At 36.9% G+C, this 16,061-nt stretch overlaps 2 protein-coding genes across 2 annotated transcripts; one reads left to right on the top strand and one right to left on the bottom strand.

The window, feature by feature from the left end:
* Positions 1-637: 637 nt before the first annotated feature.
* On the top strand, positions 638-2,776 carry LOC105786051 (branched-chain-amino-acid aminotransferase 6). The gene is made up of 9 exons (XM_012612302.2): positions 638-798; positions 879-1,059; positions 1,125-1,301; positions 1,397-1,528; positions 1,601-1,690; positions 1,779-1,895; positions 2,009-2,104; positions 2,180-2,292; positions 2,466-2,776. Exons 1-9 carry the CDS (start codon positions 665-667, stop codon positions 2,578-2,580), a joined length of 1,155 nt encoding a protein of 384 aa, XP_012467756.2. The 5' UTR covers positions 638-664; the 3' UTR covers positions 2,581-2,776.
* A 2,230-nt stretch (positions 2,777-5,006) lies between these two features.
* LOC105786050 (receptor-like protein kinase 7) lies at positions 5,007-8,897 on the bottom strand. The gene is made up of 2 exons (XM_012612300.2): positions 6,045-8,897; positions 5,007-5,943 (listed from the first exon to the last, which is right to left on the bottom strand). Exons 1-2 carry the CDS (start codon positions 8,677-8,679, stop codon positions 5,588-5,590), a joined length of 2,991 nt encoding a protein of 996 aa, XP_012467754.1. The 5' UTR covers positions 8,680-8,897; the 3' UTR covers positions 5,007-5,587.
* Positions 8,898-16,061: the final 7,164 nt, after the last annotated feature.

Genomic DNA, 16,061 nt, shown 5'->3' with positions numbered 1-16,061 from the left:
TCTATTTTATCCTAAATTGTTCATAAGAAACTGGAAAAGACATTTTTTTCATTCAAAATCAAGGTTTCAAAACCCAATCAAGCCACTAGCTTGCTGATCAATTGATTCAACCGTCCAATCAACCCATTTATTTTTCTAATCAGTTGGTCTAATGCCTTTCTCTAAACAAGTATCCGACCATGGTCAAAATCCTCCTAAATATTTAAATTTTAAAAATATTTTTAAAACTTAAAATTATTAGTCGATTGGCATGAACATTGTTACCAATACAAGAGAAGTGGGTTCGAGTACGGTGAAGTGCATTATCCTCCTGTTTATGAAATAGTTAAAATCCAAATTTAATTTTGAATTACTTGACTTTAAAATATTTTAAATCTCAAATTTGGAAATAATAGATTTATAAATCATAAAATTTGAAATCCGACTTCGAGTAGTCCATTGTTCCTTAATTTCCAATATAAAATACAAAAAAAAATTGGGATTTGATTAGTAGTTTAGAGTAGGTAGGCCTGTAGGTAGTCGTTTTCACCCCTCCCCCCGCCCCCCGACCTAAACCTTAGGGATATTCTGGTGGGATTTATCAAGCTATTAATTAATTAATCACAACTTGAACGTGCACTACTGAAAACCGTATTGCTTTTGTTTTAATATTAGTGTGTATCCAATGATTTTACTTAAAAGTTTGACTTGCACAGTAAGTAAACAAAACCCAATTTGGTTTCTCCTTCCCATTTTCCTTTCCTCAACAAAATTAACATTTCTAATGACTTCTTTATCTAAACAAGAGCAGGTGGAATGGTAAGATTAAATTTGCCTATATACATCAATTTGTTTTTCTTTTGAATGATTTTGTGAATATATACCCTTTGGTGTTACAGCAGGGAGAAGGCAGATTATGCGAATGTGAATTGGGATGAACTCGGATTTGCTCTAACTAAGACCGATTATATGTACGTTATGAAATTCACTGAAGAGGAGCAAATGTTTTGCAACGGAACCTTAACTCGCTTTGGCAACATTCAGATGTGCCCTTCATCTGGAATATTAAACTATGGCCAGGTGACAACTCATTATCACTACTCTTATGTTATCCGTATCAGATATGAAACAAATGGTGGCAACAGGGGTTATTCGAGGGGCTAAAGGCGTATAGGAAGGAAGATGAGGGTATTCTGCTCTTCCGAACCGAAGAGAACGCTCTGAGGATGAAGGTGGGTGCGGATCGAATGTGCATGCCATCACCAACCGTTGACCAATTCATAGATGCTGTCAAAAAGAGTGTGCTGGCCAACAAGAGATGGGTATTCAACTTAAGACTCTACACTCTACCAGAAAATAATTACTTCTTCTTGCCAAAGAATTTGTGTAGTAAGTTAATAATATTTATGTGATACAGGTACCTCCTCATGGGAGAGGATCATTATATATTAGGCCTTTGCTTATGGGAACTGGTCGAAATCTGGAAGTGAAACCATCATCAGAGTACACGTTCTTAGTGTATGCTTCCCCAGTGGGCAATGGTCTCAAGGTATGCTGCTGTCTGATGCTTCATTAAAAGTCAAGCATGTGTGGGAGTTAAGTAATACTTTGATTCTTGAAGGGTGTTCTGAACTTGATGGTTGAAGACAATGTCCATAGAGCTACTCCTGGTGGTACCGGAGGCATTAAAGCTGTCACCAATTACTCGCCAGTAAGAACTGGTTTAGCTGTTTCATTTCTTTTTGGTGAATGATTGTGTTATGTTGGTTTTGTTGACTATGTTTTGATTGTGCAAGCAGATTTACAAGCCATTAACTGAAGCAAAAGCTAAAGGGTTCTCAGATCTCTTATATCTGGATGCATTGACTGGAAGCAACATTGAGGAATGTTCTGGTTGCAATATCTTCATTCTCAAGGTAAAACTGATGCGAGTGTTGGAGTAGTTTGTAGGGTGGATAGTAAAGGACATGAGAAAAATTGCTAAAAAAAGAAGCAGCATACTAACAGTCACATGTGTATTCAAATACAGGGAAATGTTATCTCAACTCCAACAACTCATGGGACAATTCTCCCGGGAATCACAAGAAAAAGCATCATGGAAATTGCATCTGGTTTTGGATACCAGGTAACTCATCAGAAATAACTATGTGTATGTATTCGCGTGCCTAGTAACCCTGGAGTCCGGATCTCTGATTATCAGGTTGAGGAACGAGCTATTCCGATCAAGGAGGTGTTTGATGCTGAAGAAGTCTTTTGCACAGGAACAGCTATGATTGTGAAGTCTGTTGCAAGTATAACCTACCAGGGCAAAAGGTAAGGATAATAATATCTTAGAATCATTTATTTGCTCAAATCTGTCAAAAGGATGATTGGCTGCAAATGTTTCAGTTAAATACAATTTCATGCTGACTGCAGTGGTGGAGATTACAGTATCGTTTTAGTTGCTACTTCCATATCAGTTTTTCTTATCGATCATATTAATGCAGGATCGAATACAAACTGGGAGCAGAAACACTGGCTCAGAAATTGCATGCAACACTAACAGGGATTCAAACTGGTGTGATCGAGGACAAGCTGGGATGGACCATGGTCATCGATTAACCTCCTTTTTTATGATGCAATATCAACATTTCGCATTGGAAATTGCCATTTTTGTTTCGGTTTTCTTTAGTTTCAATCAAAGGAAATGTTGTTTACTATCAGGCGCTCTGTGAAAGCCGAAGAATAATAATAGCTTAAATATTTCCATTGAGACAATCGAATCTTAAAGTTTTAATTTAACAGACGCCTTTCTTTATATAGACCCAATTTGAGGAAAATGTGATTCATGTCATCCATATCCTTTTTCTAGAGGAGAATGACAAGTCAGATTTTTCTTTCTGATTAGATTCAAGTTTTTCTTAGCTCTTTCTCATCAATGGACTCCTGACGTATATAAAGGAGTGCAATTCGCTCGATAAATTCCTACCTCTCTATCTATCTCTGAGATGTTTGGATTTTTCAAAACTCCATGAACATGTAGAAGAGAAATGTTCTATTCGTTCGGTTTGAAGAAAGGAAGGATCCCAAAGAATCGATCTTTCTTTTAGTTGTTGAATCTCTCTTTGATTAATCGATGTGTCATATTCTGAATCCTCATTACAAATGGAATCGAAACGATCTCTGGATTGATCAGAAGGTCCTTTCAATTGGCGAGAATGGCAACTTACCCATTCTGTGACTTTGGCATTGGACATTCCAAAAATGGGTACTATCGAATCAGGTGAATTTAATAATAGACGTCTGGTGAAAATAAAAGAGCGCATGATCCCGCGAATTACTTCTAAATAAAATTTTAAAATCATATTATAGAACTATAGCATTTCATGATTTATTGGTACATTGACTTTAATACTCTATTAACCAATAATTTGGGACCATTAACATGGTTAAGGCCAAACCCGTTTGAAGTTCAGATGCAGCAGGGAAACAAACAACTCGCACACACTCCCTTTCTAAAAAAGATAAATAAAATATATTAACAATAAATTATAATAAATTATTTTTTATATTCTTATTAAAAAATCATAATATTAACGAATTTAAATATTATTTAAATACATATTTATTATTTTATAATATCATGTCTAAAATAAACATTTTATTTCTCAAAAACATTTTCTGAAAACAATATTAAATAAACTTTTTAAAATTATTTTTTCACATCACTTTTTTACAACATTTCTTAAAAATAATGTTAAACAAACCCGGAGTCTTTCACTACCCACCACGCGGTATTAGCTACTTTGATTAGTACAAGCCAGCAATGCTCAAAACAGATGGAAATATAGTGAAATGATCCAAACATACTACAATTATAAACAAAACAAAATTTAAACTATTTCTTAATAATTTAAGTTTTATTTAATAAATTAAATATTAAATATTAAGTTTAAATTATAAAATCTAATCTCTATATTATTTAAAAATATAATTAGACTTGATATATATAAATTTTAAATATTGAAAAGTATGTTTTGAATTTTTAAGTTAAAATATTTTTTAATTAATTAATTCATTTCATAAATGAGATCCTGTAATTTGGAAAAAAAAAAGATATAACAAACACTTACAGATGAAGGTGAAGGGCAAACTCTATTAACATATGTTGACAATCGATTTTATCATAAGTCGGACACCAAACTAATGAGAAGAATTAACAAAAAAACTAAACATCTATCAAACTGAAAAGTACGATGATACATCCATTGCAAAAGCAAAACTAATACTTGTAAAATAAAAACTTATTAAATAAAGGAAAATAACACAATACATATAAACCTTAATTATTTATAAGCGCTAACATTTACAAATGTATTAATTCTTGAGTAAACTATACTCCTATCTCAAGGTTATAAAACTTTTAGTAAGTTTATATTTTAGTCATTTAACTTCAAAAAGTTACAAAATGATCATTGAACTATTCGAAGGTTTTCATTGAACTATTAAAATCGTTGTTCTATATCCTTCTCTGTTCGCATTGTGTACAACAATCAAGAGCTCTCCTTCTCATTCTCTTTTATAGTTTAGTTTTTTTCATGAAACATTTTGAACGTCACGAATCTGCAAACTAAAATCTAAACACGTTTCTTCTTCGATCCCCAACATTGAATATGAGATTGACTTGGAACTCAAGTATGTGCTTTTACTTGTCGATGGATACTGATTTACTATATTGATAATTAAACCGTTGCTTGAAACTCGCTTGTCAAGTTTTTTTTTAAAAAAAAAACTAATAACCCAATGACTTAAATAAAAACTTTTAAATAGTTCAGTGATCATTCTATTAAGTGAGCAAAACATAAACTTACGAACAGTTTTAATAAGCTTGAGTGTATTTACTACAAAGAAAGAAATATCTTTTATTTGTGGTCCTCTTTCTTATGTTGTAATAATAAGATGATTTAGTTGTTCCAGCATTCTATTGACGTGGTATTGTTAAAAACTGAAGGAAGAAAGAGAAGTTGAGATCCATACAAGATGAATAATGATCCAAAGACAAGGACTTTAATGCTTTTCTTTTTATATAAATGCAAGGAAAAAGGAAAATTTTGACTTCACTCAAACTGTGTGCTACTGCTATCTATGGAACTCACATTTTGATTCGAAGAGGTGTCTTCATTATTCATGGCTGAGTTTGAAGTTTGAATCCACGACATGTGAACTTTGGGCCCCCTTCATTACATCCTTTTTTCTAGGCATTAGGCAGGGGAATCCAACCGACATCATCATCATCCATTCTAGCATTTGGTCCCAGAAACATAGCATTTCTTTTATACAAAACTACACCCTTGATTACATTATTTTCTTGAGACAAACTGATGCAAATATATTACAAGAAAAGAAAACGCTTCTACACTACATATTTTGATTTATCACCTGCTGTTGCTAAACTAGCTATCTGCTGCAATTTCGGAACTTGAAACTCCAAACTAACTTTGCTCTATTTTATGAGCTGAAAAAAAAAAAACAGCTTCCCAGTGCTTGGTGCTCACTCAGGTTTCCAAATTCCATGGAAGATCAATCTTGAATCATTTCTTGCCACTCTTGTTCCATTCCTCAGTGGAGGCTACTTTTCACCTTTTTCATGAACAATAATATCAGTAAGTTTACAAGGTTCAGCCTCCTCCAGCATTTGAACTACCTTTCTCATGCTAGGTCTAAGTGCCGGAATCTTTGCCGTGCAGTGGACTGCGATTCTCAACACCTTGATGGCATCTTCCTTTGATGCCATCGAGATTTTAGGGTCCACCGCCTCAACCAATGTTTCTTTGGTCTTCAGTTTAGTGTAGATCCAATAAACTATGTCCTTGTTCTCTCCAAATTCAGGTTCAACCGGCCTTTTTCCTGTGACCAACTCCATCAACACAACTCCAAAGCTGTAAACATCGCTCTTCTCATTGATCTTGCATGTGTATGCATACTCTGCCAGAAAATTATGCAGCAGTAGATGTTAAGTAAGGCACTTGAATCAACCGTTTGAACAAATAATATTGAACAGAACAAAACATGAATAAGGAACTTACCAGGAGCCATGTAACCGTGAGTTCCAGCTATAACATGAGTCCAATCCCCTCCACTGCCGTTCTGCACAATCTTTGCAAGACCAAAATCAGCAATCCTTGGCTTCCACTCTTCATCTAACAAAATATTGCTCGACTTCACATCACGGTGTATAACCGGCCTATCACATCCATGATGCAAATACTCTAACCCTTTAGCGGCTCCTATTGCAATGGCATATCTCATCTTCCAGTTCAGCTCCATCTTGTGACATGAGTGCAGCCTGTCCCACAAGCTCCCATTAGGTAGATACTCATAAACCAGTAGATTGCTATCCTCACTTGTGATACTACAGTACAGCTTCACCACATTCACATGCCGAATGGCACTCAATGCCGCCACCTCTGCGTCATATTCTAGTGACCCAGAGTTCCTTGAGTTCCTTTGTGTTAGCATAGCTGTACTGCTATGGTAGTTTTTATGATTGCCGGAATCTGAGGTCCAAATATGCTTCACAGCCAGTTCTTTTCCATCTTCCAGTTCAACTTTATAGACATTTCCTGATCCCCCTTTACCTATCAAATTCTCCGATTTGATCGCATCAATGATATCCTTTTCAGTGAAACTTAGCATACGATATGATTTCATGTTCCAAGAACCCTGCTTCAATGGATGATCAAGGTTACTCTTCCTTACCTTAATAAACATGTAACATCCTAATGATACAAGCAGGACTAATGCTCCAGCTATGAAACAGGATAAAAATGTTCGAAGATGACTCGATGTACCAGGACTTGACGAACATGGCTGAAAGTCATCAAGATCCGAGCTGCATAGGCCTGGATTCCCCTTGAAGCAATCTTTAAAAGCCTGAATAGATAAAGATTTAGGTATAGGACCAACCAACCGGTTGTTGGACAAGTCAAGAAGGCTTAATATTGAAGGTGACAGAGTAGTTGGAATGTGACCGGAAAGTTTGTTTTCGGATAAATTCAAGGAGTTTAGATTACGTAAAGATCCAATACTCTCAGGAATTTTCCCGGAAAGTGAATTACCAGCAAGGTTTACGTCATTGAGAGAACCACATGAGCCTAATGAATCTGGTATTACACCAGAAAGCATGTTTCCATTCAAATAAAGGCTGCCTAGGCGTTTTAGTTCTCCAATAGTTGCTGGAATTTGGCCAGAAAATTTATTTGACGTAAGCTGAATTGAGACTAATGATGTAGCTTGAGAGATTGAAGCAGGCAATTCACCTGAAAACTGATTATTGGCCAAGAACAGTTGTGCAAGAGACTTAGCATTACCAATATCACCTGCCACTGGACCTTCGAACCGATTCATTGTAAGATCAATAATCAAGAGATTCGGCAAACTCCATATTCCAGCAGGGACGGTACCGGATAGCGAATTGTTGTTCACTCGTAAACGAACCAACGACTTACAGTTTGCGTAGCCTTCCGGGATAGTGCCGGTGAAGTTGTTCTGCAGCAGAAGAAGATCAACCATTTTGCCATTCTTGCACATATCTGGTGGTATAGGACCTGTAAAGAAATTCTCGGAAACATCTATGAAATTGAGATCCGACCATGACCCAATTTTTGGTGGAAGCTGACCCGTAAGCTTATTCCTGTAAAGTGATAGTCCTTCAAGGTGCTTGAATTCACCAAACTCCGCTGGAACCTCTCCTGAAAATTGGTTTTCAAGGAGCTGCAACGAAACAAGGTTCTTCAAGGACCGCAACTCCGATAGGTCGCCTTCCAGTCTATTCATCGACGCATCGAAGTACTTAAGATTCGTGAGGTTTCCGAAGCCAACAGGAATTTTTCCAGACAATGAGTTGTTGTAAAGCTCAAGTTGCCACAATTGGCTGAGTTTCACAATTCCGGCTGGGATCGGACCCGACAAGCTGTTATCAGAGAGTTCAAGATTTTGTAACAGACTCAGATTCTGAATTCCCTGAGGAATCTGTCCTGTGATGCTGCAATTCGTAAGATAAAGCCAATACAATTTCTCAAGCTTCAGTACTTCCATAGGAAATGGAGTTGCAGCAAAGGGATTATCACCAAGGCTTAAGAAAGTCAATTCCGTGAGATTTTCCAGTGATTTCCAGGGGAAAATCCCGGAAAATCCACTGTTGTTCAAATTCAAGAACTTCAATCCATTTAAAGAAGACAAGTCAGGCACTTCTCCGGAAAAAGCATTGCACCCCAAATCCAAGTAGTGTAGGCCAGAACATTTCTTCAGGTCCTCGGAAATCTTGCCATGAAAAGAATTGTTCCCAACATCAATCTTCTCCAATGCCTGCAACTCACAGATCGAATCAAAAGGAAGATACCCAACAATTTGTTGTTGGGGAAGATTGATTTCGGTGACGAATCCGTTGGAATTACAAACAACTCCGCTGAAGTTACATGCAGACTTCCCCTGTGTCCATGAACTGAATACATTAGAATCGGACCTTTCTACTGAGGACTTAAACTTGAGCAATATCTCCACATCATCAGACTTCACAGAAGAAATAACAAAGATGAATAAGAAAAAGATAAACACAGGAGGCGGCCATTGATGGGAGTTTCGCCGGACCGACATGGCGGAGTAGTGATTATTGACAAGGAAGACAAGTGTTGAAAATGGAAACGCTATAGAGAGTGGCATATAACACCAGGGCGGCTTTATTTGTTTGAAAATTTGAGCTCAATTCACGTGTATAGATACGGATATAACAGTTGGTTAGCCATTTACATGAAAATTAGGATACGTAAGCTGAGGGGGAAAAATGGAAAATACATACAAAAGCAGTTAGGTACTCATTATACTGTTATATAATCAAGATTTTCACCACGTTTGGTAGGGAAAGGGGCAAAAAAACTGGGTTTAATCTCAGAAGAAAAAATAATAATGAAATGAAGTTGTTGGTCAACAATTCACACTTTTAAAGGGACCGAATCCGAAATGGGCCATGCTCCAGCTCTGACATTCACGAAATTGCCAGTCCATTTCCCATCGCATGTACAGTAGACTTGTGATATTATATATATCTGTATGTTTTTGTATTCTTTCAGGTATTGTCGACCAAATATCCATCGATAGTCGGCTAATGTGAACCTGATCTGGTTAGCTGAGTATGCGATTAGTCATTAAATTATAGGAATGTGTTTATTTTTATTTAAGTTATTAGATGTCACAAATCTCTTTTTTATCTTCAATCAGATTGATCGTAACGATTATGAATCATCACTTAAAATTAACTAGTGGAACTTTTTTAAAAAAAGAAAAATTTAACAATCAATTGAATTAAATAAAAATTTTTGAATAGGTCAATGATTAAATTATAATTTTTTAGTAAAACTTATCTAACTAATAACATAATTTACAAGTTTTACAACAATATAATGGTAAATAATTTAATGTGATGGTATGTCTCAACTTTAAATTAAAATAGAAAAGGGAAAGCATGTTATCTTTAGATTGTCTTGAGGTCCATAATTAACATACATGCTTGTCTCATTATAGGTTCTTCCAGTCAAAGAAAATAAAGTAATTTGATTGATTTTTCTTTAATATTTGTGGAATAAAAAATATTAAACTCAGCGAAGTGAGTCATGGAAAAAAAGGAAGGGAAAAAGTGGAAAACTAGTGGCCGCCGCGTTTGACTGAGGTGTCAATGGTTGCCTGCCATATGGAGTTTAGAAACATTAGGGACGAAAAACCAGTGCAATTTAGTGGGTTTTTTACAAAAATAATATAAAAAAATAAAAAAATTACTAAAATATTATTTTTTTTTATTTGTTAAAATATATTTTTTTATTTACCAAAATATATCAAAAAAACAGAAAAAAAAAACCTGAACTGATTTGACAACTCTCTGGGTGGAGGGAAGCAGGTTGGCGGCACCAAATAAGGGATCCTCATTGGCGGCACCGATCCGCCAACCAACCAGATTAGCGGTACTACTCGTGTTATAAACACGAACTCATCCAAATGAAATAAGAAAAATCGAAGAAAAAGAAAAGAAAGAAGAGGTCTTTGCGGAAAAAGAGAAAAGAGAGAAAGAGAAGAGAAAATAAGGTATTTTTTAAAAATAATTGATTATGTTATTGTTATTGTTTTGTATAATTTGTATTTTTTTTGTTTTAGTTTAGTTATTAAGATTAAAATCAATAAAACTCAAATTGATAGTTTTAGTTAGGGTTTTATTATCAAAATATTACAAAAAATAAAATTTTATAGTATTATTATTATTATTATTATTATTATTATTATTATTATTATTATTATTATTATTAAGATGTTACTTAGTATTATTGTTAGTAAAAACTAGTATTATTTTTATAGTTAGTTATTAATAATTTTAGTTAGTATTATTTTGTATATAAAATTATTAATATTATTATTGTGTTAGTTATTAGGATTAGTGGTTAAATGGCTTTCATGTACAAAATTGAATATTGAAACATTAATTTTTATTTAATTTATTCATTATCCGTATGAGATGTTTTACGAGATTTTGTTTATTTTTTGATGATTAAATATTGAAGATGGATGCTAAGTTTTTGTATGCGTTTATTTCGATTGAGTCATCTTGACAACAAGTGTTGGATGTGTATTTGAATGTCAGCAACAAATAGCAATGAGATTTAATAGAAATGTCTCGTTTGATGAAATGAAGGCAAGGATTAATGCAAAAATTTTAAGACGTTGTGGGAGAAGGATAGTAAAAATTTTCCACAAGTTTCCAGTTTCGACAAATCCAATCAAATTCGTCGAAATGGAACTTGCAGACGACGAAGACATTGAGAGAATGGTCGATCTCTACTGTGGGAATGAGAGTGACAAGAATGCACCGATTCACTTATTTGTTGAATTAGTCGGTATGGAGCAAAATGCATCTGATGAAGAAGACGGGGCTGAAGAACCGCGAATGGTGGCTCTAATATCATACGTTGATAGTGAATCAACTATGGGTGAGATCGGTATCGACCTGAATATTACACCCGATGTTGATATGGTTGGTGGTGAAGAAGAATGTGGTTGCGAAGAAGAATGTGGTGGCGATCATTGGGACGAAGAGGTCGATTGACGGTGATCCCGATGTGGACGATGTACCTGATGATATCGACGATGAAAACATTAACGCTTCTTCGATCGGGGAGCAGATGCGGCATATTTTGATACACAATAATCCTGGGCCACACATGTCGCTCATAGACCCCGACGCAGCGTATGTAGCTGAGTTCCCAGAGTACCCTGAAATAGTTCATCGTCACGGGCTGGCCGTAACATCTGATGATGATGAGTTATTCATAGGCGGAGATTCAAATTGTAAAGAAAAGTGTGTATATGCCATCAAGCGATGCAAAGATGAATATATCGATTGATTATAAAGTCACGGTGTCTACTCCGACAATATATGTTGGGGAGTGTTGGAAGGCGTGGAAGGTCGCAATTGGCGAAAGCTGTTGCATTCATTAAAAGGTCTCGAGATATGGGAGATACGAAATTTGTTGGTCCTCATACATGCACATCAACACGTATGATGAAGATCATGGAAAACTTGATTCAAAAACAATCATCGTGTATCATGCCAATGGTGAAGGACATGCCGACCATTAAAGTTTGATCGATTGCGAAATGCAAGCACGATTCCAGTATCGAGTCTCATATCGGAAGGCATGGATTGCTAAACAGATGGCGATAGAGTAACTATATGGAGATTACGATTCATCGTATAACGAGCTTCAAGGTTGGATAGCTGCTATGCGGGAGTATGTACCGGGGACTGTGATTGAGTTGCAGGGAAGATCATATTACGGCCCAGACGGCCGATTCTGATCGATAAAAGGATTTTCCATCGGATGTTCTGGACGTTCGATCCATGTGTGCGGACATTTCCCCACTGCAAGCCACTTGTGCAGGTAGATGGGACCTGGCTGTATGGAAAATATACACAGATCCTACTTATTGCGGTTGCTCAAGACGGCAACAGAAACGTGCTCCCGATAGCATTTGCTATCGTAGATAAAGAGAACATGGAGTCTTGGGAATTCTTCCTCACAAACCTGCGGAGGTATGTTATTAGCAACGATAACATTTGCATCATCTCCAATAGAGGGAAGGGTTTAATTGCAGCAATCAAGCGTTCCGGTGTGCCGTGGAGATCCGTTTACTGCATCCGTCACATTACGGCTAACTTCCACAAAGATTACAAGAATGTAGACTGGAAGAGACAAGTCGTGGCAATGGGTAAATGATAACATTATATTTTCAATATAAGTTGTAATATTTCATGTTATCGAGTTACTATAACTTATTTTTCTTAATACGTATGCAGCGTACGAGTTAGAGCCACATATGTTCCGGCAAAAAATGATCCGACTTGAGAGTGACATGGAGGGGCAGACAAACACATCTTTCCGACAATGGTTGGGCACAATGGAGCCGTGGCAATGGGCTCAAAGTTTTGACGAGGGCTTTCGTTATGGCCAAATGACCACAAACTTAGTCGAGGGGATCAACGCTGTTTTGTTAAAAACACGTCATCTTTCAATTGCATCTGTATTTTCTGCTACTTTTTACAGGCTGGCTACTTTGATGCCAAGAATGGGTCAGCAGCAAGTCGACCAGATTGAGGCAGGACACGTGTTTGTCGAACATATCAGGGATACAATGGTCGCAAACCGTCGGTTGGCGAGGTCAATGAATATAGAAATATATTCACGACGACTGGAAACATTTCGAGTTACTGAGAGCATTAGTCGTCGACCTAGTATACCAACTAGGTCCTACGGAGTTAATTTCCGGAACCGACGGTGCGAGTGCAGAAGGTTCGAAACACTTCATTATCCCTGCGCGCATGTTGTGGCAGCGTGTGCTAAAGTTAACGTCAATGTTGAACAATATGTCGATGATGTGTACACGCTGGAGCGCACATTGCGTGTCTGGGAAAATGAGTTCCCCGTCTTGCCTGACCTATCAACGTGGGAGGTGCCTCTGACGACTTTCGAGCTTCTCCCAGACAGAGGGCTGCGGAGGAATCCGAGAGGTCGTCCACAGTCAAGCAAAATCCGTAATGAAATGGACATCAGGGAGAAGTCTGACGGAAAGCGTTGTGGAATATGCAGGTTAAGTGGCCATAGTCAGAATAAATGCCCTAACCGAAACTTTCATGTTGGACAGTCGTCCGGATCGGGTCGTAATTGACCTAATATTGTAAAATTTTTATGTGTGATGATAAAAAATTATACAAATGATTATGATTACATTGTATCCAAATTAAGTTATAAAATAGTATATGGCGTTTGGAATTATTAATATTATATCGAAAATGGAGGCATATAACATTAAATTAAGCTTTCATATAACGCAACTTTAAAATAATTAAATTGGTAAAAAGAAATTGAACAATAACCACAATAACTAAAACTAGAATAATTAAATTAGAATAATTAAATTGATACAAAAAAGTACAAACGTGTTAGTGTACAAACATGTGCCATGCACCCCTAAAATTGATGGTTCGATGGTGTAGTCTTAGGGGTATACCTATTCGGAGGTCGACGGTCACGTTCTGGGTACCCGCGACGACCGACATTATCATTTGGCGCAGGTGGTAGTGTAGTAAAAATAAGGAGGAAATCATTTTGAGCAGGTCCCTCGTTCGGCAGCGACGAACTTGATGCACCTGAGGGAGTCCCATAATGCTGCGGATATGGGCCGGGCGAGTAGGATCCGAATAGTTCAAAGTCGTATGCATATTCTGGCCCTGAGAAGCTCGGTAAATTGTCAGTGCCTGACAAATCCGGATGATAGCTATCTGAACTGACAAATCCAGTTGTTCGGATCGGCTGGGCTCTGCCGCTCCGGTGGTTCCGGAGAATAATATGCCATGGGATCCAGATCATCTTTGGGCATTGTGGCGATCCCCATGTCGCTGCATGTGCGGGGGGATTACAACTGACTGGCCTCCGTATAAATATGGCTTCCCGCAACTAAAGTACCATTGCATATACTCTTCTGATGGTTGTGAGTCGGTAGTCATAACCATCTGAGGTCTTTGACGAAATCGATCGTTCCACAGCGTCACAAATTTCCGGTACTCAATTCCCCAAGCTATCATCGATTTTCCTCTCTTATTCTTGCCGTGAACTTCTCCCACCTCACATGGCGGATCCGAGATAGGTTGAATGAAGCCAAACTGCCGTAGCACCCGATCCCCGTGATACCACTCGACTATATTGAAATTTATAATTGGTGCGTTAGTGCACCATATGTACGAATGCACGTACGCAGACGAGGGTACCACGGCGGTAATTTATGGCGTTCGGTACGGCGTCCATATAAACTGCATGATTAATAACATTGTTATCATTAGCCATAACGTGTGTGTAAGATATAGAAAGTAAGATGTCATGAATATTAGAATAGCATGAATATTAGAATAGCATCTTACCCCATCCCGGGCATACTGTTCAATCATGAGGCGGTCTAGCGGGACATTGTACGACTGCCCAATACCCGGACGACCACTCCACCTACAAAAAACAAATATATCGTTTAGAGTTGGTTGGTAACATTAGTCAATATATTATGACTACAAATAACGAGAAGTTATATTTTATCACCTGTTCAGCAATGGATAAACATACGGTTGGTGTCTAACCGATGCCAAAAATAGCATCCGATACAGCGACCAAGACTACAGCAGTGAGAGGCATCCGCCAATGTCGCAAACTTTCGGATCTGTCGCCCGACAAAACTCTCGATACAAGACTGCTAGCACGGCTGAGCCCCAGCTATAGGAGCTAACAGTGGACAAGTCAGCTAACAGGGGCAAGTACATCAAATGCACCTTGTCGTTACTTGCATCAAGCATGATTTCTCCCCCTATGATATGCATGATGTACGCTCGAGCAGCGCACATCAACTCGCCTTAAGTGGCTGTCGCTGATAATTGTCCATACTTGGCTTTCAGCCATGTAAATTGTACGCCCGAAAAATATGACTCACCGTCCCCTGGTGAGTCTCCTAGAAGCTGATAGCAAAGTGCATCCGGATCGGTAAATGCAAATAATCCCGTTACGGGACTCCCGTCAATTGGGATCCCAAGCTGCAACGCTACATCCTTCAAGGTCACCGTGCACTCCCCGTATGGAAAATGAAAAGTGTGGGTCTTCGGGCGCCACCGCTCCACTAGCGCAGATAATAAATCAAAGCGCAAGAGCGGTTATCGGATCGTACTCTGAACCCAAATCCGGCTAGCTCTAAGTACGGCATCAACCGTGCATCCAGAGTATTCTTCAAAACACTCACACTACCCCTTAAAACTCGGTACGAGTCCTGATAGTGTTAAATTATAGAAAATTTTTTACGATAACATTATTTCTTTGTACGTCTATCCTTTTTAAATAAATAGAACCCGTGATTAATAAATAATAACTCATACCGCGTTATTAACCGCATCAGATATGTGGCTTTTGCTGCTAATTAATGAAGCCATTGCGATGCCTGCAAGTTGAAAAAAAAGTTAGTAAAAAACTCTTAGTTCGGCCATTTGTTCGTATTTTTTTCTCCGCATTTTATTACTTTAAAAAATATCTTCATTTCTAATTTTATAATTTTACATAATGTTTTAAATTTATTAATTTAGTGTGTTTTTAAAATTAATTTAGTGTAAAAAAACCATTATCCCTGCCATTTACTCATATTATTTAGTGTATTTAGTGTAAAATTAATTTATAAATTTAGGGTGTTTTTTCTTTTTTTGTTTTTACTTGTTTTTGATATATTTTGGTAAATAAAAAATTATATATTTTTCGGTAAATAAAAAAGTTATAATATTTTGGTAATTTTTATTTTATATTATTTTTATAAAACCCATAATAAAACATTACAAAATAATAAAATATTAAAAAATACCAAAATATTATATATTTTTTTATTTACGAAAATAAAAAATACTAAAACGGGTTTTTATTTGGTGTAAGAAAAAATCCTTATCCACGCCATTTGCTCGTATTTTTTCCGATTTTATTACTTTC

The sequence above is a fragment of the Gossypium raimondii genome, chromosome 1, assembly GCF_025698545.1.
Source record: "Gossypium raimondii isolate GPD5lz chromosome 1, ASM2569854v1, whole genome shotgun sequence".
In the NCBI taxonomy this organism is placed as follows: domain Eukaryota; kingdom Viridiplantae; phylum Streptophyta; class Magnoliopsida; order Malvales; family Malvaceae; genus Gossypium; species Gossypium raimondii.
The sequence above is the reverse complement of the archived record's forward strand: the minus strand, read 5'-3'. Positions and strand labels throughout refer to the sequence as shown.